Here is a 23,220-nt window from a genome sequence, read left to right as displayed (position 1 = left end):
TCATTTGAGCATTTGCAGGTAAAAGACAGCCCCCCCCCTGCTCCTTGTCCATTTGCAAATTAAAGGTGCGTTCATTAAAAGCGTTACCACAAAAGTGAAAATAGATCCTAACTTACTCTTGTGTTGACCATTATTACCTGCCAATAATAATATACATATTCGCACAGTTTTATATTTTTTCATGAAAATGTAAGATATTTTACAATTACCCACGTTATTTATTTAAATACATGACAGTTATATCAATACACCAAAGCACGCACTGGCACCTTAACTTCGTAAACACCACAACATTTTAGTGGAAACTATACACACACTTAAACGCTTTAAGTAGGACACTAAAAATGTTTGCAATGTCATACATTCAGCAACGTATGCGTACGAGACTTCGTTTTTACTGTGCACCATTCAACATCGCTGTTCAGCATCACGCAGCTAAAGTTGTAATCATTTTAGTGCTCGGGTTCTCTTTTATTAAGAAACTTAAGACAAAAACAATTATAAAAATGTGTAAGAAACTTTTTGTTTTCAATATAAGTAGGCCAGAAACCCATCGTTTGAGAAAAAACAAACTTTTTACTAGTCTTGCGTACCAAATTCACGTGGGAAAAATATGAAACTGTGCAATGTCTGTCTGAAACTGTACGAAAAAAATATTCACAAACTAATCAATCAATCACGATTTGTAAAAAACCAAAACCAGTGTGAAATTTGACGATGAAGTTTTAAGACAGGAGAAGATTCCAGCACAGCAACAGCTGCGGAGGCGTGTACAGTGGAGTGCAATGGGTGATAGGGGGCTCTCATTCAGCCAGAATCCTGGCATCACAACTGAGAAAAGGGGGGGGGGGGGTCACACAGCCTTCAGCTGCCGCGAAATGACCCTGAGCCCCATTAACCAGCCGTGACCACACACTGCTCACCCCCCCAATATAAACTGCAGTGCCGGCCGAGTTAAAGTCGCGGGATACATCCAACCCCCAAACAAAAAAAAGGTTGAATACTTAAACAAAAATCAACTTTGGTACTCACCGTTTTGCCATTGTAGTAGTACATTAAGGAGCTGCTGCCCATTCCTGGCACGGGGTACGCACAGTACATGGCTGCGAGGCTGTCCCTGCGCGAATCTAACGGTAAACTTTTTTAGCGAGTCCCTTCAACCACGACACGGCGAGCCGTCGTCCCAGCCAGAGCTAATTCCTTCAGTACTGCGACTTTCCACATGGCCATACTCCTCCATATGGAGCCTACGCAAGCTTTGGACTGTGCCACTCTGTGCTAAAAGAGGGGGGGGGGGGGTGTGTTGAGAGTTAAACACTGGCACACGCCCCCCCCATCCCGCTCCGCCTCCCCCCCACCCTCCACACATCTTCCTCCATCACGGCTGATCTAACACTCCTCCCCTTCAACGCGTGTTCCTGTGTCCGGGCCTCGTCAAAAAAAAAAGACACTGCACCAGCAGGGGCAGCTGGAAAGAGGCAGTTTATCAGGTTTTACTCGCGAACCCGGCCCCGTGCGCGTCTTGGGCCACCCACCACAACTCGAACGGCAACCAGACAAACGCCGCTGACATTACCCCTCCTCCCCTGCTGCGGATCCCACCTGGCGACGCGAGTGTTAGGGTCCCGCTAGCCCCGCAGCGTTGGGATGCATTGGAGACGGCGGTGTGAGGAACGAGCAGCGCATACAAATCCGCTTAATTGACTTTTTTTTCTGCCTTTAATTTGATTAAAGAGCTAGTGGCAGGGAAAAATAGTGTGACGCAGGGCTAATGACTTCACCATCTGTCCCCTTCGCTGTTTATTTCAAGCTTTGTTTACTGCTGACATCATCGGCGGGGTCAGAGATGGAGAATGTCTCAGGAGGCCCGGGAAAAGTGTCTCGACAGGACATTTTAAACACTTTGCAACTCTACATTATCAGATAGGATTACACGCAATAAACGCATCCCGCTATTCAAGTCGCCAGTCTTGTATTACCGACAAAAAAAACGTCACGGGACCTATTCGCCGATTCTCAAAAGATGATCTCATATTCTTTGTACCTCGCATATTGGCACCTGCACATTTGTCTTTCCCTGTCCAGGATAGAAGACACCTTGGACGAAACGAACCCAAGGGGGTTATATAACTGGACAATGTCGTGCTCAAACAATCTAATGTACGGTACTAGCAATAAATGTCGAACAAATTAAGTCTTTATGCTTTGGTACTGCATCCAACAATTGAAACAAGAGGATTACATATGCGCAGTTTTAGAGATTACATTTCGACACGTATAACCTACATTTCACCCGGCTGATTACAATATATCTGCGCTGCTATCACTCAGCGGGCCTTATAATCTAGATGCCCACATAAGAAGTGGCGACTGTGAGGATGCAGTCATGTGGAACGCATGAAGGCTCTCAACGCGCACTCACAATGTACCCCTATGTGTGTGTTCCCGTCTCCGTGAGCATGAAACAAATGTGCTTATCACAAGCGGTGATCACCAGGCTCGGCTTCGGCCACACGGAAAATAAATTATCTCCAAATTATAATCAAAACGGCGGTGACAATTATCCCGAGCCACACAATTACAATGCTCGCAAAATCTCGGAAAAATTAAGTCACCCACTGACCGACATTTTCATCTAAATATTTCGTGAGAAATTGTGCAGATAAAAGAAAACGGCAACTGTCTCCTGCCACCCAATGCCGAGGTGAACATTTTTTATTGGTACCACTTATTTCAGCCGTGTCTGATGTGCCGATATGAACAATAAAGCAAGGACATAACCGGTGTGTTTGTACCCTTGCATACACAGATGTTAAACATCCAAAGAATTGCAGATAAATTGGTCTCACGATAACAAAAATAAATCTTCAGTGTGTAATAATGATATTTTATCTGGTGAACGACATTAGTTAATTCCCCAAAGTTTTTAATTTCCTTATTTCTCAGCAATTTGTAACAACCATAATTATAGATAAGTCGCAGTCGCTCTAGAAGGCTTTAGAAGTAATTAATTTGCAGCTATTATTCTCCCTTGTAAGTTAATTAAACTGTGGTCGGAAATAAAGTCGCAACAAAGATCTTTTCTCTTTTGATCAACTTTCCGCATACGGCACATTTTTTCAACATGCTTTTTTGAAATTGTCTGTAAACTCAGAAGCCAAATACCTGAATTTAAATTTACAACTCGTAGTTTCCCACAGCATCGCAAACAATATGCAGCTAAAAACACTGCGACATCATAGTCCATCGTAAATAGTTAATTCCTGCGATATGTATTCAGTTCTTTAAAAGGCTTTGTAAAACAGCAAACTAAATTAAGCAGGAACTGAAGAGAATAGAATCGTTTTATTTTCAGTGATTGTGCCATAAGGTTCTGTTTAATGGTGAAGTAAATCATCGGGGTGAAAGGCACTCCGATCGGTAAGGCCGGGTTGAAGAGTCAGACAGCGAAGAGTTAAACCCCTCCACGGCTGACTTGGCGACAGCTGCTATGGGCCCAGGCCCTCCGTGTCAGTCTAATACATTGTCAAAACAGTGAACTCAGTGGAAAGTCTAGCCTCCCCCCAAGGCGTTTGGGGCCACGCACTATCCTGGGAAATGAAATTACGCAAGCGCTGTTCTTACCCCACTCTGCATGCGCGCAATTCTGCGGACCGAGGAAGCATACCGTTAATAATGATAATTTACCTATTTATCCAGGAAGCCACACACAGTTGTTGGGGCTCTATTTTAAGGAGGGTCCCACATTGGGTTTTTATTTTACGATGTTTTCCGACAATCAGTGAGCGTTTACTGTACAAGTGGGAGGATACCGGAGCACCTGAAGAAACCCCTTGCGTGCGAGGGGGCACCAAATATATCCCCATACAGATGGTAACAGATGGCGATTAGTCCACTCGCTGTACTGTCTCCTCCTGGCAAACTAGGGTATGAGCACCTCGACGCCCACGGGAAGGGAGTTTCACAACATTTATGTGATCCATCAGCCCTCGCTGTCTCCACAGCGCTGGATTACAGGCGCACGCGCGCCAACACCACCCGGTTAGCTAAATGACCACAAACAACGTAACCTAGGATTGTAAAAGTGCAAAATATACAAACTGTGTCCTTTAAATTACTCACAGTTTCACAAGTGAATGGGTATGGCTCACCGATGCGGTACTTATTATAAAGATGAAACATATCTGCAAGTTTATTTGTATTTTTCGCAATTATAGATACCAATTAAAAAAAGTATTACTTTTTGCATTATTGTTAAATGTAAAATATGTTAACGCAATGATAATGGACCTTTGTTGTTTATTTCTGTAATTACCTATACTGCAGTAAAATACTCATGATCATCATCGCCCACGTTCTATTCACTGATATACGGCGGCCTTCCTTCCTACCCCATCCCACATGGCCCCACGATGCCACAATGCATCTCCCCCTCCTCCTGCGCAATATGATCTCATCGCCCCATCTCCATGGCAATCGTAATCTCGGGGGCGTTGTCTGCTTTGGCCGTCATTCCATCACCAGTCTCGTCCATCAGCCACCATCCCCTTCAAGCGGTGTGTCCTACCGACTTCTCTTACGAGTACAGAATGAAGTCGAATTTGTGTTTGTTCCTTGATCTGTGCGTTCCCCCCTTTTTGGATCTCAGTGTAATTCCAAGAATCTCTTCATTTTTCTTTGCACACTTTTTGCTGTTGCCTTTGTTCCAATTTATGGGGGCTGTCAAAGTCAGGCCTAAGGTAAATATGAGCAGAATAAAAGTAAAGTGTAATTTTTGCTAATCTAATGAATACGTTGACGGGACAACCAAAAAACACATCGGAGCAGATTTGGCAAACGCAGCCATAGGGCACGACGCTGCCACGCGGCCGACAGCCAAAGCATATCAAGGCCTGCCTTCCAGCAGAATCTTCAGGGCAAAGAGACACTGCACGCAAGTGTCCCAACACGTGCTTAAAACTGATGACACGCTCTCGATTTTGGGAACGCTGCGCTCAAGGCACCCTCTGCAATCTGGCTGTGAAAGTGGAAACTTCACTCGTCGTGTCAACAACGTGCGCTTGCTGCACGCGCGCACAGCACGCACGACGGCTTCACCAAGGCGGAACACCGTTGCGGAACACCAGGCACTCTCGTTGGATTACTCGTGGGGTACTAACAAGCGCGCGCAACCTCCAAGTGTGCGCTGTCATGGATCAGAAACCTTTCGCCGTTAACTTTTTTGCTGTTGTGAACATGAGGTGGACGTAAATCTTTTGCTTCAAATTAACAGGCTGAACCAGACAATCATTCCTCGAACAATTTGGTGAATCAATGATTATTTGTTACATGGAAAGCCCCGTTTAGCCAGTTACCGGCGAGTTTGCAAGGGAGATCCGCGGCGAATGAGCAACTGCTGCTCCGCACTGCTGGCCGCGTTCGTAACGCATACAGTGAGCGGACAAACCAGTCGCTTGACAACACAACCGTCAATTCACGTAACCCGTTTCCCCCTCGCGTGGCTTCTAAGTTACAATTCGTAACCCCTCACCATCATCTCTCAGAGCCCCCCCCCCCACCCCCTTCATATCCACTCACCCCGTACCCCAACCCTGCTTCATAGAGAGAGCACTGCCAGCACATGTCCCCAGGGAGGGTGGAGGGATGACTCGGTACAAAGCAGTCTTTGTGAGGAAGCCCATTGAGAAGGCAGAGAGAGAGAGAGAGGGTCAGTGGCTCAGTCTCGACACACGGCTACTGTCACTCAAAATTGGGACCGACGGGACACCCCTCCCCCCCCAGTCACTCCATTTCCCCACTGCCCCCCCCAGCAAGGTCAAAGCCCCATGTATATGTTACATGTAAACATTTGATACAAATGCACAAAGCATTTTAGCACCCCCCCCCCCCCCCCCCCGGTGCCAGTTGGCCGCTCAACAGTTCAACATTTTTTTTTGGGTAAGGCTCTGCGGTGAATTGAAATGGATAAAACAATTTAGCTTGATTGCTTGCTTTTTTTGCCAAAATGTACAATGTTATAATCACCGTGGTGGTTGATGGTGTTCTCGGGTTTTAGAGGCCATAGTTTACACAACCATGATCATCCGCTTTCACTCGTATAGAGCTCTTTATGTGAAATATGCTCAAGTGCACAATGTTCCCTTCACGCGTTCTGATTATGAATTGTTTAAATCCGAGTGACACAGAGGAGTGAATGAGCTAAATATGCGAGAAGTGAAAGTGAAGGGAACGAGGACAGAATGTTCATTCAGCACATTTAATTTCATATTCACCTAAACTCCATTTGTGGTTTAATTAAAAGCTATTCACAACGTTCATCCCTTGGTCAATCAACTGCCGGATGAAAGAGCCCACCAAATGCTGTGGTGAACATGGTGGTTCTATGACCAGACTTTACCACGCTGGTCAGTACTCTGCGATAGCCGCGAAGGTCGTGCCGAGTTCCATTTCACCCCACTCCTGTTGCTGCTCTATGCCCCTGCACCTTCCCCGTTTTGCTGTAATGTGCACTGAGGCCTCCTTTATTGAGGGTGGTATTGGCACATTAAATAAATATTGATCCACTGGTGAAGGGGGGTTGAGGACGGTTCATTTAACGGTTGCCATTAATGTTTGCCATGGCCAGGAATAGCGGTGTGATAATCACTGCACCACCATTCCACACTATGGTAACATTAAGTATCAATTTCAAACATATAACACGCTATTTTTTAGTAAATGTTCATATTGGATTAATACTATTAATGATACCGATTGCACATTTTTTTTAAAGTTAACATCAATGAGTGTAAAAAACATATGGGTTTGACAACAACAAAACATTTTAACATACTATATGCATAGTATATACTATTTGAAACAGCATCGCTATGAATCGGCACGCAACCACATGAAGTCACAAGGACAGATGTTTGTTTTTAAATTTCACTTGAGGACGACTTTTTTTTACTCTGTGCACCTGCGTACAGAAACCTGCTTTCGGGGGGGGGGGGGGGGGGTGCCTGAATGCCACCCTGCTTAATCATAAGAACTGGTCCAGCTTTCCCAGCGTGTACACATCACGTGCGCCCAACAGTTAATTATTTTTACCGCCTGTCCATTTTCCAGCCAATTTACAATTCATTTCGCTGGCCACACCTGACACGCAAAGCAAAGAAAAAACAACCCGCTGGAAGATCTACGCTGGATTATCCGGCTGACGGGAATGGATTTGAATTGTCAAGAAAGTCTTTGCTTCAGAGAATGTTTTTTTTCTTCGGTGTCTCCAGCGAGCAATGACAACACAAAGCTTCGGCTGTTTTCTATGCGGCGATAGTGTGCTGCTACGGACAATAATAACACGAGACGCAGTGGGAGGTGCAAATAACGGATAGTGAGAGATTGTGAACCAGGACCCTTCTATTTACATCTCGCAATGGCCAACAGAAAACCAGCAAAAAATATAGGCCAACATCACTTACAATACGAAAATGTAAAGTTTATAACTATTATACATTTATTCTTTGGTTCTTTCGGTAAAGTAACTATTTTCTTTCTACGTGACTTTACGGAAAGAACCAAAGAGTAATTCCTGCAGTCACAAAAGCTTCAAATCAAGTTTTATTCTACATTTGGTTGTTTTCACTCTGCCACGAGAGCGTGCACTGAGCACTTACATTGTGTTAAGGCATTAACCAGTAGAGGGAGCTAGAGTCCATAGGATGTGCCCATGGTCAAGTTTCCTTGTGGTCATTTGAACAAAAGACCGATTGTAATATTTGGGGCATTGGAAAAAACCCACACTTTCTTTCTCTCACAAACCTGAAAGGTAATGACCCACAAATTGGAAATGATTTTAGACATTAAGCAGCACAATACGAGACGGGAGCTGTGCTTGTTGCTGCCACTCGTAAGAACGGGCCACAATTCACTTTTCCCATTTCTGCACTTTAATTATTTCAGATATTATCGGTAGATCATGTGTTCACTTCAGTTACACAATTAAAATACATTGCTGAAGATTAAAACATATTAGTAATGTTAATGTGAAAAACTGAACAAAATGCATGACATTTTAGATATTTTTTTAAAATCTAAATTTTCCCAATTACTTACGCATGCACAGTGTACACCTACATATGCCTACATTTCTTCAGATTCCAGTTGAATGCTCCAAAGTAAACAAGTTCACGCCGTCGAGTTCACTTGTGCACGGGGAATTACACGCACACGCTAAACCACATACATTATATATAAAATACTCCAAACATTAACCTAAATTCCCCTCATTTAACAAACACCATTTGAGGTTTGGGAAGGGTATGCTTGGAATGGCACGACAGCACTCCGCACACTAAACCGCACTCTCCCCTCCGCTGGTTCTCACAATCTCCGCCGGAGCTCTCTCTCAACAACAACAACGTCTTGCGCGATGCTTGAACAAATATGCGAGCGAGCGCGCGCTTCACGAGCCAACAACGGCGCACGGGGCCCACACGGCGATGCAGAGCCGCGTGCGCGCTTGCTCGTTGATTCTGGCCCAGAGGACCCTTTCGCAGCGATTCGGTGTAGCGACGATGCCGGGGGCTTGCCACCCCCTCCGCGCCGCAGCTCGCTTTGCCGAGGCGCGGAGCGGCAGTTCGATTTCCGACACTCGACCGCAACGCGAGCATTCTGCGCATGCTTGCGGGGGAATACGAGCCAAGCTTCGGCTAAGAATCTGCGAGCGATACTCATTTACACAGGCGTGCACGCTCCACCGGTTCCCGGCAGCACTTTTATTTTAAATATTTAATAACTTCGTTCAAGAAGTAGATAACCTATAAAGTGTAATTTAAATACAAAGTTATTTCTGTGCATGAGAAAATGTTCCTTAGTGGCCATTTTTAATTTGTATATTTTATCGCACTGCGTGATTGAAGGGAAGACTGTGCCATGCCTGAGAGAAGGTATTTAATGTTTTATGCATTTTTGTTCATTTTCAGAGCCAATGGTTTGTAGATCTGTGTAAAGTTTAGCGCAGCTGCACATTTAACAATAACAATAGCTGATGGTTTCATTTCCCTCAATATAAAGCCACATTAAATAAAGTGCATTACCATTTTTCCTTGAAATACGTGCTGCCGAGTTTGCATAGAGTCACATTATATGTTTCGACATTGTTGAGAAGGCCTGAAAATTTTAATTTGCATGTATTTTTCTTGAATTCATATTATATTTAAAATCACCTCCACTAAATCAACAATGCAAGATAAAAACATAGTTGTTTTTTAACAAACTATACGTTGACTAAAGTTACAAAATAATGTGTATATCATGAAAGCCTTTAAAAAAATTCCACTGCCAGATGAAGAGCTCGCTAACACATGTCTATCCTGGAGATTTGTATGACCATACTTCACCATGTTGGTCAAAGCAGATTGAAGGGGGGGAGCCAGGACTGGTTCGGATTTCACTCAACACCAATGTTAGCCATGGCCAGGAATCAAACTCTGGTTGTAGAGTTTATGTAGCAGTAAGCGAACCACTGCATCAATGCTCCAACCAAGGTACAATTGAAATGTATGATTTCATCCAAGTAATTTTTTTTGCAGATTGTATTTTAGGTTCATGAAAACCTTTTGCCTACGTACAAAATGTATGACAGCAGTGCACACTATGTATGTGATGGGGGTAGTTTAAAGGAGATGAATACATTTAAATGTTTCGACATTAACAATGAATAACATTTTACAAATCTGCCTGCCAACCACCCCTTAATAAAGCTCAGCTTTGCATCTTCACCAAGATCATGCATGGGTAATAAATTTCGGCTGTTAGTTAATATAACAAAGCCATGACAATTATTCTCCTCCAGCAATTTCGCTTGTAATTAATTCTCTATTACCAAAGGTTAAACAAGGTTTAGTGGCTGTTACTGTATGCACGTGCTAGAATACTGCGGGTTGCCATGCTGTAACAGCTGCCTGGAGCCTCATATACATATTAAAGGACCAACCGGCCCACAGAGGCCATTAAGGCCTGCCTCTTACGTATTCCGAATCCTGACACCACCCCCTCGCAGCCCTAGCGCAAGCCCACACTCAGGGGATTATTATTAATATTAATGTAAATCTCGTCAGATTCCGGGCGATTAATCTCTGCCTGTCCTCCTGTTCCACGACATGATAACTAATTAAACATCAAACAGCGGGCCCTAGGAGGAGATTGGGCCTGACAGGCCCCCATCCCCTCGCGGGAGGAGGCCGCCGGTCGATGCCAGGGTAGTGGCGGTAGCAAAGGCTGGAGAGGGGCGCCCCGGCGAGAGGGTGTGGGGCAACATCACGGTGCGGGCACCCCCCCCCCACCCCGCATGACCGTGATGCGCAATACTGCCTGTCACCCCCCCCCCACCCCCCTCATCGTACTCGCGATGCCCGTGGCAAGAAGAAGGGGCGAGCAGCTTCACCAAGGTGCAGATGCCCCTCTCGGCTTCTATAAACTAGTTTTTTTTATCTTACCAGGTAAGGCACACTGAGCTATCGAGCTCTTTTTCAGAAGCGACCTGGCGATAAACGATAGCTTAACCAAGTGGCTTAACATCATGTAGAATTTTATAGAGCAAACAAAATCCTCTAAACGCATGTTTTTAAACGCAGAGGGAACAACCAGAGGACCCGGAGAAAAATCCAAGCGACCATAGGGAGAATATGCAAACTCCAAAATATACAGGCGTCAGCGTCGAGATTCGGCCAACGACTTCCTATATACCAGGCTTTGCATTTCATACCCTCCCAGAGATGCAGAATCAAACTGTCACATACACGTGCGCGCTCACACGTAAGCGGCAGCGGCTTCCATTCATCAAGCAAGTCTCGCAGATGTCACCGGAACATCTGCGACGGGCTCGGTGCACTCAGCGGTATCGCGGCGGCAGCATAGACTCGTCGGCGGGAGGTTGATGGGCGGACCCAAGTATTTATGGAGATCACAGGCTGGGGAGGATCGGGTCTCAACAGATTGAGGACCTGCTCATCCACACATGACTTGAACGATGTGTGCACACTTACATCCTGTGACCAGTCTCCAGTAAGGAGTGCTTTTCAAAATGCAAACAACCTACCATGGAATAGTTTGTATGGATGTCTTTGTATATACATGTATGTTGAACTTCTTTCGCACAGTACATAGCCAACCGTGCTAATCGGAGGTGCGGAGGAAGGACAAACTAAACACAAAAAGCAGTTCAAAAGAAATTCGTTTTAAATCTAGATGTACACGTGCATAGTTCCATCGGCTTCCTACAAAGGCATCGTGTCTTTAAGTCCTTTACAAATTGTTTTTAAATAAGACAAATTTACATGTGATAATAAAGAGAAAAAGCAACACTTACAGAGGATGGTAACCCTGGAGGAATCTTCCTGATCTTCTTACTTGCAACATCTGCAACAGAGAGCAAACAATTCCATTCAAACAATGCACTAAATTCCAAAGTATATTTCTAATGTATGAGGCCATTCAGATGATCTCTTGTAACGAAAACATGGTGAGAACAAGATATGCAGGGGCAGTTGTGCTTTTGAATTTTCCATTTCTGAACTATATTAACTAGAATTTGCCCACACTTTTGTGAATGATGCAATAGGCGCTTTTAATATCCACTTTACAGCAGGTTGATGCTTTTTTAAACTCCCCAAATCAATTAATGGCTAGCTGTGGACTTACTTGAATCAGTGACCGTGCACCATGACTCAGCAGAATATACACCATAAATCAGGCAATGTAGCTGCCTAAAATAAACACTGCTATCAGTTTAACACGTAGGCTTTCGCCGACCAATATCCTCCATATGAGTTTTTTTTGGGTTAGATGGCATAAATTTAAATATATCGTTAAACCCGCCACCACCTGACACAGCCAATTAGTAAGGTTTGTCACATAAACAATACACACCAATTAGTTACTAGTTCAGCATACCGATGTGTTGGAGAGTAAAACTCACAACCTTGACAATTTGAATACGACGTCGCCGGTAATTACCACCAGCCTCATCAGGCAACAGCCAGAATTGTGGAAAAATCCTCCCCGTTTCGGTCTCAACATCTGAGCCGAGCAAGCACAGCACGAAAATAGACAATCGCTGAAAACAATGACACGCAATATGGATGATTTTAAAAGGAACCAAGTATTAACCTCTGAAAGGCCCTTTCTGCAGCAATACGTGCGGCCTTGGCCAATGGCGTTCGAAAATAGCACCACCAGAAAGAGTTTGGTGGGCTCTGTCTCAGGTCCCCCTTGGCCGTAGAAGAATAGGGTGCCAGTTGTTATTAACTTGTGCCACGACATTGGGCCTCCCAGCATGGCGTCGTGGGCCAGCAGGAATGGGTCCAAGCCATACTTTCCCGAAACTCCGCATCCAGTGATTTCCGAGGCTCATCAATGAGTCAGCGGCAACACCGACAGGGCGGTAATGAGAGGCAAACCGCTCGGCCAATAGCGGCTTGCCAACCTCATGCAACGGTGACTGAGGGCCCAGTAAATACAAGCTGCACTATTAAAAATGGCATTCTGCCACGACAGTAGAGAGTTGTTCAAAATGGTACGTTATAATATGTGTATGCTTATCAAATTATCAGCCGTGCTGCCGGACTGATAATGGGTAACAAAAAACACCCCACAAAAAAACAACAACCTCTATTAAAATTTCAACCATGCCTATTATAACACTGGCCCTCTGGAAATATTTTTAAACAAGGGATTTACATGACTGATAATTTAGAGATAGCATTATTGTCAATGCAAAGGAGGGATCAAAGTGGCATGGTTTGCACGTGCTATGCATGTAAATTCGGCACACTGAGCTCAAGCGTGGTTCTTTCAGCAAGGCATGCGAGTCAGAAGGGGAATTAAACAAACAGCCTGGATGTGCGATATGGCGATAAGGAGGCATCACAAGTCAAGCTCACGACTCTGAAAAACTGGGCTGTTTTGCAAGTCGCGTAACCGAGTGGGACTCCACCGTCTAATTTAACATTCGCCCACGTGGGTTATGATGAGCACTAGGAGGAGACTGGCATGGTGACAGACAGGTACTAAAGAGAATAAAGGTCTCTGAACTGAAATAATTAAATCATTGGCAATAAATGGCAGGCAAAAATGTGTGCGTTCATTTAAAATGGAAATACGTGGTTCCCTTATACTATCGAGACCTTTGCAATTTAAAACCAGAGAGTGAAAAAGAATATCCCTTTGCTCAGACACAATCAAGGGCCCGACACTTTCCACAGAGACCATTTCTCACTTTTCCCAAGCAAATTTTGGCACCATTTCACTATGAATACCGAGCTGAGCTCTCTGCAAACCAATCCCAGAGTAGGGTTGGGGGGGGAGGGAAAAGGGGCCAGCGTCACAAGATAATGGCATAATCCCCACCCCCAAAAAACGGTGCCGTTTGATCCAGACTGCGCTTTGCCTGACACACACACCTATTCACATGCGTATGTGCAAGTGGCCGAAACCACCTCAAGAGCCATTCTGCATTGCATGGAGTTTTCCCACAAAGTGCTAAATTGCTCCACACGTAGCCCAATCCTCTATGCGAGTGGCAAATGGGGTGCCGAGAGCCACGGCAACGCAGCACAATCGCCATCCTGTCGTGTATACACGCGGACACACCTAGTCTGTGCCCTCCGGTTGCCCAGGCGAAAAGTGGACAATGTCCTTGCCCAATCATGGCCAGCTGGATTAATAAATCAATAAACAAACACCTGTGTCCATATACAGAGCATTGTAAAGTCAAGGTCAAGACATCGCAGCGAAAGCCGCTGGTGCCAACATACCTCATCATGACTTCCTCCCTTCTGTCAGACCATACAGCAACTGTTGCACAGTCAACACCTGACCACTTTGAACGGCTCTAATAGCACCATGCCCACCATCTGGCTGAAGGTCTCTTATCTTCCTGTCGCCAACCTCTTGGTGCCATTCCAATGCCCGTCTCAGCAGCCTGCTCTCCTCCATCGGTTTATGTGCGCCACTCATCAGGCTCCCAATCTCAAGCGCATCTACAATGCTATCTTGTCGTCACATCCATCCCAACATTTCAAGTCACCGAGCCAATCTTGCTAGGAAATTCGTACCATACTCAAAGGCCATAAAGCTAAAGCACATTGCTCTCGCCGAAACATCTGATTATTGACACTTGAGTTGACCGTGCCTGCAAAGTACGTAATCTAGTGCTTCATAAACCCATCCTTTACTGATTTGACAAAATCAAGTTCCATTGAAACCTGTGATAAATGTTCCAGATATTTAACCTTTAACCACGATCATAAACTGGCTTATGGGGAGGTGGGGGGGGGGTGCTAAGAATGTAGTCTGCATACCTTGCTAAAAATGTCCAAAGGAAGGGCCACTTTGGCGAGCTATTATTTGGGGCCAGGTCGCTTCTGAAAAATAAGTTAATACCTCAGTGGGCTTTGTCTGGGAGGATGGGGATGGTTTAGTTGATTTGTATGTATTTGGGTTATTTGTTGACCTTCCTTGTACTTTCGACGACTATCATGTTCTTACATTGTTTGTGGTTGTAACGTTATTTCCCGCCCCCACAGAAGAGCTTTATATAGTTCATCGGATGCCTCCAGTACGAATCAATATTCTGATTCTAAAATTCTGAAGAGTGTGGAGTGGGCCTCCGTATCCATCCCACACCACTGACGATTGTGAGCCTGCCCCCACCCCCACCCACCGAGGTGCTGAATGCCGTGAATCGGCATGTGGATAAAAAATACTGAGCTCTTGTGGCCCCCCCACCCCTGCCCCCCATCCACTTTGGCCCTTTTCCATTGTGCGGGTTGGCTCGGTAGAATATGCTCCCCCACACAGGTTGTGTGCAAAAGCCTCTGCGTGCGTGAATCGTAGAGCTGTGCACGAGGAAATAATTATTAGTCAGAATTTTTTTCCCATAAGAATAATAACATTCATCCCTTTGTCAATCCACTGCTGGATGATGGCCTCCAAAAAGCCACATCAGTCATGGGGGAGCTGCTTGATCATACTTCACTGTACTAGTTGGTCTGAAAGTACCTGGTACAGGTCTGGTCATCTGCAATATGGCGAGGGAAAAAAAAGACAGCCAGCCATGGGTCTTGGCTGCACTGCCCACTTAAGTGCCATGCCAACATTAACAAGTGCTTGTTAATAGTATTAGCCACACAAGAGTTCAAGGCCAAACAGGAGATCTACTTCAGAGTGGTGGTAGTTTAGTTTTGTGTTTTTATGTATGCTTAACTTTTTTCGCACTGTACATAGCCAACCGTGCTAATTGCAGTTGTGGGAGAAGAACAAACTAAATACAAAAATCAATTATGAAGAAATGAGTTTCATATCTAGATTTAAAAGTGGCTTCCCAATATTGGAATGGTGTTCCAGACGGCTGCAGAAGCGCTTATGAAAGCACGCGATGCGTTGACCGTCTTTGTTCGATGCTTATCCAAAAGCAGCCGCTGCTGCGAGGATGACCGGAGTTTGTGTGATGGTTTATTTGTGGCCAACACTTGGTGCGTAATGAGTTCGGCGTGCCCTGTGTATGCATCCCGAGTTTGTAGCTTCCAGTCGGCAGCTTGCTCGTCGCGCAGAGTGAGTGCGCGCAACACGCGCGGTACTTACCGATGCCTGGAGAGTCGGGCAGAGGTCTCCGGCGGGGGTTCGTGGCGACAAACGGGTAGTAAGGGGAGCCTGGCTTTCCATGCGGAGACATGGGCCCTGGGCTCGTCATGCCCAGCTCCGACCCCAGCATCCCAGGCTACAAAGAGAGACGTGGACACACAACGAGCAGACGCGTCAAGCTCGGCTTCAATACATCCGCTGACAGACAACCTTCACCGGCGCCGTCGCTACAGTGATCATGACAATCGCTGTCAAGTGCATTATCAGCAACGGCTCCTACAAGCAGTATCTAGAAGCTTAAATGCCACTTAGTGGCGCTGTCTGTCCGCACGCTTTCACTTTAGTCGATCTGACAGGTTTAAGATAGCCGCACAAATAAAGGGATAGTAAGAAGAGTGTTGACGCATAAGCTTAACTTATTTATGAGCGTTAAAAAGATTGCTAGATAGCTACATTCACTTCATAGGTGCTCCAAAAGGGTTGCATATCGGCTTATGACAGTAGATGTATTATATAAAACAATCAATACAGTGATCTATCATATCAATATAAGAATTTCGAATCACTATAATGCCATATATCACAGGGATAAAATCAGGACAGTGCAATATTTGCAATTATATCATTCTTAAACATCCTGCAAGAAGACAAATCTGAACAGAATTCTCAGCAGTAACACACATGTATAGGCTCAATCCACCACACGATGTTTGTAGCCAGTCATCATCGGTAAAAAAACAATAACCATCTCAACAGATAATAGCTTGAGAAGTGTTTCCCAAACATCTTCAAGTAAATTTTGAGTTACGTCTTACAAACATCGTTTTTCGAAGGTGGCTGCCTGAATAAAACAAAATATGCCACTTTTCCTCGGCCTCGTTACAGGCCCTCCGAGCACGAATTGAAAAACGGTGCCAACGAAACGCCCTTCTCCACCCACCACCGCAGCAGCAGCAGCAGACACGCAAGACACACGCATGTGCGTGCTAAGGAAGCAAGCGAGCGAGCGCGCACGCACACACGCATGTGCGTGCTAAGGAAGCAAGCGAGCGAGCGCGCACGCACACACGCATGCGAGCGTCACACCAGTCAGTCTCCAGAATGGCTGGCAGTCAAGTGAACAGCTGCGCCGGCCGCTTCAACCCCTGCAGGCACGTCACAAACAATCACGTCCGCGTCGGCTACCCCCCCCCCCTCCAGCAAAGCGGCAAGCGACACCGCCAGACCCGGGGTCTGGGCAAACACGCCAGGGCCTCTTCTCTCCCTCAGCCCATCTCCCCACCCCCCCCCAACGCGTGCCTTTCCCCGTGTTTCAGACGGCCTGCTTTGCCCCACTCGTGCCCACACACAGTTTACGCCACCCAAAGAGTTTGCACTCTCTCTGCTCAACACTCTCTTCTGCGCTCTCTTTCTTTTACTCACTCTCCATTTGGTTAAACTGCCCCGTCTGTTGTTGTCCTTTACACAATGTGTGTACGTTGAACTTCTTTTGCACTGTACGTAGCTAAACGGAGGTGTGGAGCGGGAAGGACAACAAACTAAAAATACTACACCATATGGACTCTCCCCTATTCATCCATGCCCCTGGCTGCACCAGCTTAACCCGTCTGGTCATCTCCAACATTTCCAACTCACGGTCTACGTTTGTCTTTAGCACAGGTTCAGCAGCAGCGATGATATGTTCAAGTTAAGACTATAAGGTCATGGCTGGAGTTAACATTAGCACTAGGTTTAAGAAGAATTCTAATGCTTATTTCTTAATTTAGGCTTAAATTAGAAATTGGAACCAATACTGAAAAAGCCGCTGCAAATAACATGTGAATAATATTCTAGATTCAAAAGTTTCATAAAAATGTAACGGTAAAACATCTAGTTATTGATAGCTTACTTTTCAAAATATGTCTTCTCTGTAATTTATATGTAGTGGTAAATCAAGGTGTCACTGGTAAAAGTTGTTTTTGGGATATTCTAACTCAAGGCTTTTTCTTTTTGTATAGGATTTCTGAGAAGTGCACATGCACGTGCAAAAACCATTTAGAAACAGCTGGAAAATTAAGCAAACAATTGCTAAGCCCATGTACACAATTTTGTGTTAAAGACCAAGCCAATCCCCATACTTCAAAATACCAGCAGTTCCACAAATGCACCCTTCATAAGAGTCGAATCGATAAAGTAATCAGAGTAAAGTGAGAAATGTAAACATATCATCCCATTACAAGAATGGAGAGCAATGGTAATAGTCGTATATTCCCGCACAATTACTTTTAACGCATTTGGGTTGAGGTTAACAAACTGCTGAGGCTGTGAGTCGAAGTGGAAAGAGATGAGCAAAGGGCTTTTGTGAAATGTGTGCGTGCCTAAGCAAACTTTATTTATTGGGCAAAGCAATTCGCTAAAAAAATCCATTCTTGATCTGCAACTGAAGCGTAACTGTATCACCTCTAAATAAGATGGCCTTAGCCAGGTAAACGCTCACAGTGTGAAGCATTAAAGCCCGACACCTAAACAATTGTGGCTCTCACCCCTGCACAAGCTGGCAAAAGTTGCACGCCTTCACAAGTCGCTGGCACACTTTTCTCCACAAAAGACAGGTCGCGACAGTTACGCATAAATCGGTAGCGGAGCTGAAGGCATCACATCGGAGTGAACTCTTTCGACCAAACGAGGGGGAAAAAAAATACACACGTTCTGTTTCCGCACGTCACCCCGCAGGGCTTCCAACTTAGGTTCACTTGGGTACCACATCTATTTTTATTCCACACGGTTTACCTTGCGCAGCCGACATTCACGTTGTTGCCTATTATGTGTGTTTTTTGTGTATAGGAATGGAGTTCCGGCTATGACCTCCCCCACCCTCCCCCCCCTCTTTGCATAAATGTATTTCTACAAATATACACTTCCAAGAGAACGGGGACCCAAAAGTTCACTTTCTCTATTGCGCAAATTAAGCGCAATGTACAAAGAGAAAAGAGTACCGCAATAGCAAACGATTTCATCATCAAAATTAGTGGCAAGCCGACTCCCCGATGCGTTATTTTTTACACAATTAAATTGAAAATACTAAAAATGGAAAAGATGTTAGCATCTATAGCCAGAAAGCATAAAGCTGATCAATACAAACCAGTGCAAGAAACGCACATGTCATTCAAATTATGAGCACAGTGATAGAAGTTTGAAGCCAGAATGGAACAGAAAAAACACGATGTAACACGACTTTTGTCCCTGGGTAGCAAGTGTTATTTTCTAATTTGCTTATGCCTAAAAAGTACAGAACATGCCTATTATTCCCCACAAACTTTGCTTTTGTGACCAGGACTTTACGTGAAGGAATGACACAAATGCACACCACGTTTTCTCATTGAAAAAAGGTCAATTTCAAAATATCACTGTCCTGGTCACAAAAGCAAAGTTTGTGGGGAATAAGAGGCATTTTCTGTACTTTTGAGGCATAAGCAATTAGGAAATAACACTTACTACCCATGAACAAAAAAACGTTACAGTGTAATCAATGGACAATTTTAAGATACCAATTTAACATTATATAACACACTTAGCAAAACATTGAAATATCAGAATTTATCTTGTTAAATGTATGCAATATTAGCAAAAAATCCTCGTTATTTGAAGACAAAATGTGTAGAATTGATGTTGGGAAATACTCTATATGGATAAAAACAATTTTTTTTATCACTTTCTAGCAAGAAGCCAATTACAGCACAGAAAATCACGCTGTAATGAAAACCAAGTCGTTAATAAAGAAGATGTTCATCTACCAATTGATTTTGGGTTGCAGTGCTAAAGAGCAAAAAAAGGGGCTTTGTTGTAATCTTTGAAGTTTCTAAACATTATCAAACATGTTTTATTCCTTGGATGTATAAGGACAACCAATCAATATCACAGATGGTCAATGTGGTTCTAATGAGACCAAATGTGTCAATAAAGTGGAACTCCTATTTTCCTCATTGATGTGCTGGGAGTACCAATCATGGATAAACAAGAGTAGGTCGTATGCTAATAGTTGGGAAAACAACTCCAAGGCGAACACAAGTGTGTAATAAAGGCAGATATTATGAAATTGCCACGCATCTCGGCTTATTTCCATAGAATTGCCAACACGGAATTGCTCGACACTTCCGGGTGACGCATCCTAATGGATATACCAGAGAAGAGGAAGCATCGACCCGCAGACAACTGGAGTTTCCATTGATCCATTTGGACTCGCAAACCATAGGGTTGGTGCTTAACAGTTGCACTGAGCTTAATCATTTTTGCAGGAGTATAAGTTCACACAATGCTCAAAAGAACAATGTTGCTACATTTGTAGCATTCGGGCCTTCCAATGTCTTTGAACGGCATTTTGTTTAGACAAGGCAAACCCAAGACCGGTTTTACCTTTACCAATCAAACATTGTTCGTGGCTTACAATCCACCAAGGCAACAGAGGCAGGAGATGTTAATAAACATTGTTATACTCGTTTGCAGAAGAGTAATCTGGGCTTCTTAATGTCCATATGTACACGTATTAATCCAATGTATTTTCAGGTTATTGTTGTTCGACATATTCCACATTTCCCCTCTGAAACAAAACACGCCGGAGAGCTACACAGCACAGAACCACGGTATTTTTCTCAAAGAGGAAAAAAGTGCGTTATAAATATCACACGTTAAATTCCATGCGATTTTAACTTTTCTATTTCAGTAACCTCTGTGCTGCTGGTAGATAAGATACATAACTATTTTTGACAAAAAAACTTTCCATTTGTCCCAGTCAAAAAGTGGAAGTTACTGCAAAACAAGCAGTCATCTAACCGATGCAGGTGGCTGAGTGCCACCATTTGGCATGGGTAGCCTGGCCTTTTTTAATGAAGACAAGAGGTGGGGGGGGGGGGATTAGACGACTGCGTTTTAAATCCCCTCGTGGAGCACAAGACTGGCAGTGAACACCACAGGGCAGGAGGAGTCTCCTCTTCATGAATGAAAAAGAGGGAGAAAGACAAAAAAATCTAGCAATAATGTCAGCAACACTGCTCAGGGGGGGGGGGGGGGGCGCAACAGCATTGGACACTGTGCCTGTGTATACAATAAAAAAAAAGTCACTTAAAAAAAACAAGGATTAAGAATCAACGCAAGTAATGTTGACGATTGGAAACTCCACCAGGGCCTTCATCTTTCAGTTGGCTGAAATAAACTCGAGCTAGTCACGCGGAAATTAATTTTGTTTAAACATGTAAGTGAGGGTATTTGCAGCGCTCACGTGGCTTGCAGCATCCTTGCGTTCGAAGTTTACTTGTGTGGTCAATTCCATCACTCGCTCAGTCTGAGCCTGCTAATTAAAAAAGCGGAAGGCGACCCTTTCCACTGTGCAACTACTTGCTAAAAAAAGCATCGCAACAAACAAATATTTAGCGATGAGCAGTGTTCAAGGACCTGACTCAGTTGATGATATAAATTTGCAATTTTTAGCTTGTACAATAATCTAAATGTTTCTTGTTGTGCATGACAGGGTCTAATGCGGAATTGCAGTCGTATTGTGATGAGTGATGAAATATAAAAGGGTTGCAATTTTATCTATTTAGTGTCTCATGGAGTCTCATTCACACCTCTGATTGGCATGGTTGGCTTTGTATAGTGCGAAAGAAGTTCAACATTCATACATGTAACTGCTCATTATTCCACCAACTGATCTGTTTTCTTCCTCTTCCCTTAGTTTTCCTCGCAGTATCATCTTTATTAAGGTTCCAATGCATCTTCTTAGGACATACAGCCACATGACACCTTGTGCAATTTAACAATTATTATATAAAGAGCACAATTAAATGCACAAGTTATATTTATGTATATAATGCAATACTCATTTATGGCAACCAATTTCAATTTAATATTGCCAGCAATTTTCAACATGAAACGAAAAAAATGATAAATATTGCAATGTGAATGAAAGAATGTAGGAAAAGGATATTCGAGCAAATTCAGATTTTATACATCTGAAGCCTGGCAATATTCCTGTTGAAAGGATTGGTATTGTACATACACTACTAAACACTCATTGACAAGTGACAACTGAATGTGGTACCTTGTGAGGATTCAACAAATGATGGCAATGTAGGAAACATCCATTTGCTATTTCAAGATGTTGTCACGAGTACCTGATAGCTTTCATGTCAAACCACAGTTAAATTGTTAACTACACCACATTTATAACAATAAAATGAGGACGTTCAAATCAAACGCAATGTCCTTATAATTAACAACAGGCTCATCATCATTTTTTGAAAACAAATATTTCCACAAGGTAAAAAATTTTACTCGCACACTTTCACTGGAGGGTTAATTCTTTTAAGTTAAATAACTAAATGCAGACCTAACCGCACGTGTAAAAACTAAATGATTAACAGTTAAATAAAATGCACAGCTGAAAAGAAAGTTTTTTTTTTACTTTCAGTGCTTACATTATAAATTGTGCCTACGATAATATGGAGAAACTTGGCCGCATTACAAAGAAAGACATCTGCTCTACCCGCTAATGAACAGGCATTGGCGCTTTTTATGAAGGGGGGAAAAAAAACAAATAAGTAAAAAAACTTCAAACACCACAACAAACCGCAACCATGGAGAAAATGTGCTTACTGCTGCGATTAATCAGTCGGCTTGATGTAAACTTCCAGAAATGGCCGCCAAGCGGGGAAAATGAAGCAATGGCGCCATTTTAGGCAAATAACGGTTTTCTCATCAATCGCTGGCTTGAATTACAGATCAGCACACATACTCTGGCTGTGAGCTCGCTTCTCGTATAGCCAGAGCATTTTTGTCGACGACTTCGCGCAGACGTGCTGCGAATGTTCGTCACATGCACCGCCTCTTTGGTGATTTATGATGTCAGCAATGTGCCTGGGCTCCCGGCAGGCCGTTCACCGGGCAGCCACGGTCTCTCCCAACAGCGTCTACGGCTCCTACGAGGGCCCTGCTCATGCAAATTGCGTGCCGCTGATCGACACGAAAGCCGCCCTCTATCCCCATGTCAGCCTTGCCAGGCTTAATAGGGAATCATTCTGTTTACACGTGTATGCATGCGCCTCCAATTTATCTCCGATGCAGTCGTCGAGAGGCTAAGATTGCAGAGGCTCAGGTGACACCTGTGAGTATACTTCAGTCATGTGCACACACTAACAGGGAATCCCTTATGCACTCGTAATCAGTGACGGTGCAAGCTTGGATTATTGAAGGTTTAGGGCAAACTGTGCAAACGTGCTTTTAAAAACCTGCTTGGATAAATGTAGAATTTTCATATCCCATTGCCTGCATGCCTTGGATGATTTCCATAAAGTGGCTGCCATAAAATTAGTTACATGGTACCGTAAACCGCTTTGTAACAAACATTAATTATACATTATCATTTAATGGTACTTTTCTATTTTTACTGGCAGTGTTAATCTTTGTGGCTTATTTAAATGTAAAAAAAAGGAGAAAATACAGGCTGGTGGGTTTTAGCGTGATAACCGATTTGAGACTGTACAGTCCAATAGTCAACTTCACTAAAGTAATAGAATCATACCCTGCGTGTTCCAAAGAGAGACGATTTGAATAAGGAATGTAACA

General features: G+C 43.9%; 1 protein-coding gene across 1 annotated transcript in view; it reads right to left on the bottom strand.

The window, feature by feature from the left end:
* Positions 1-23,220, bottom strand: part of LOC133343880 (transcription factor 12-like) — a 175,356-nt gene that overhangs the window by 62,885 nt on the left and 89,251 nt on the right. Inside the window, 2 exon segments of the mRNA XM_061553846.1 lie at positions 11,351-11,400; positions 15,625-15,760. Of these exon segments, the coding sequence (XP_061409830.1) occupies positions 11,351-11,400; positions 15,625-15,760 (186 nt within the window).

This window comes from Lethenteron reissneri, chromosome 18 (assembly GCF_015708825.2).
Source record: "Lethenteron reissneri isolate LAM-NWPU_2019-01 chromosome 18, ASM1570882v1, whole genome shotgun sequence".
NCBI classification, from domain to species: domain Eukaryota; kingdom Metazoa; phylum Chordata; class Hyperoartia; order Petromyzontiformes; family Petromyzontidae; genus Lethenteron; species Lethenteron reissneri.
Note: the sequence above shows the minus strand (reverse complement) of the source record. Positions and strands in the feature narration are given on the sequence as shown.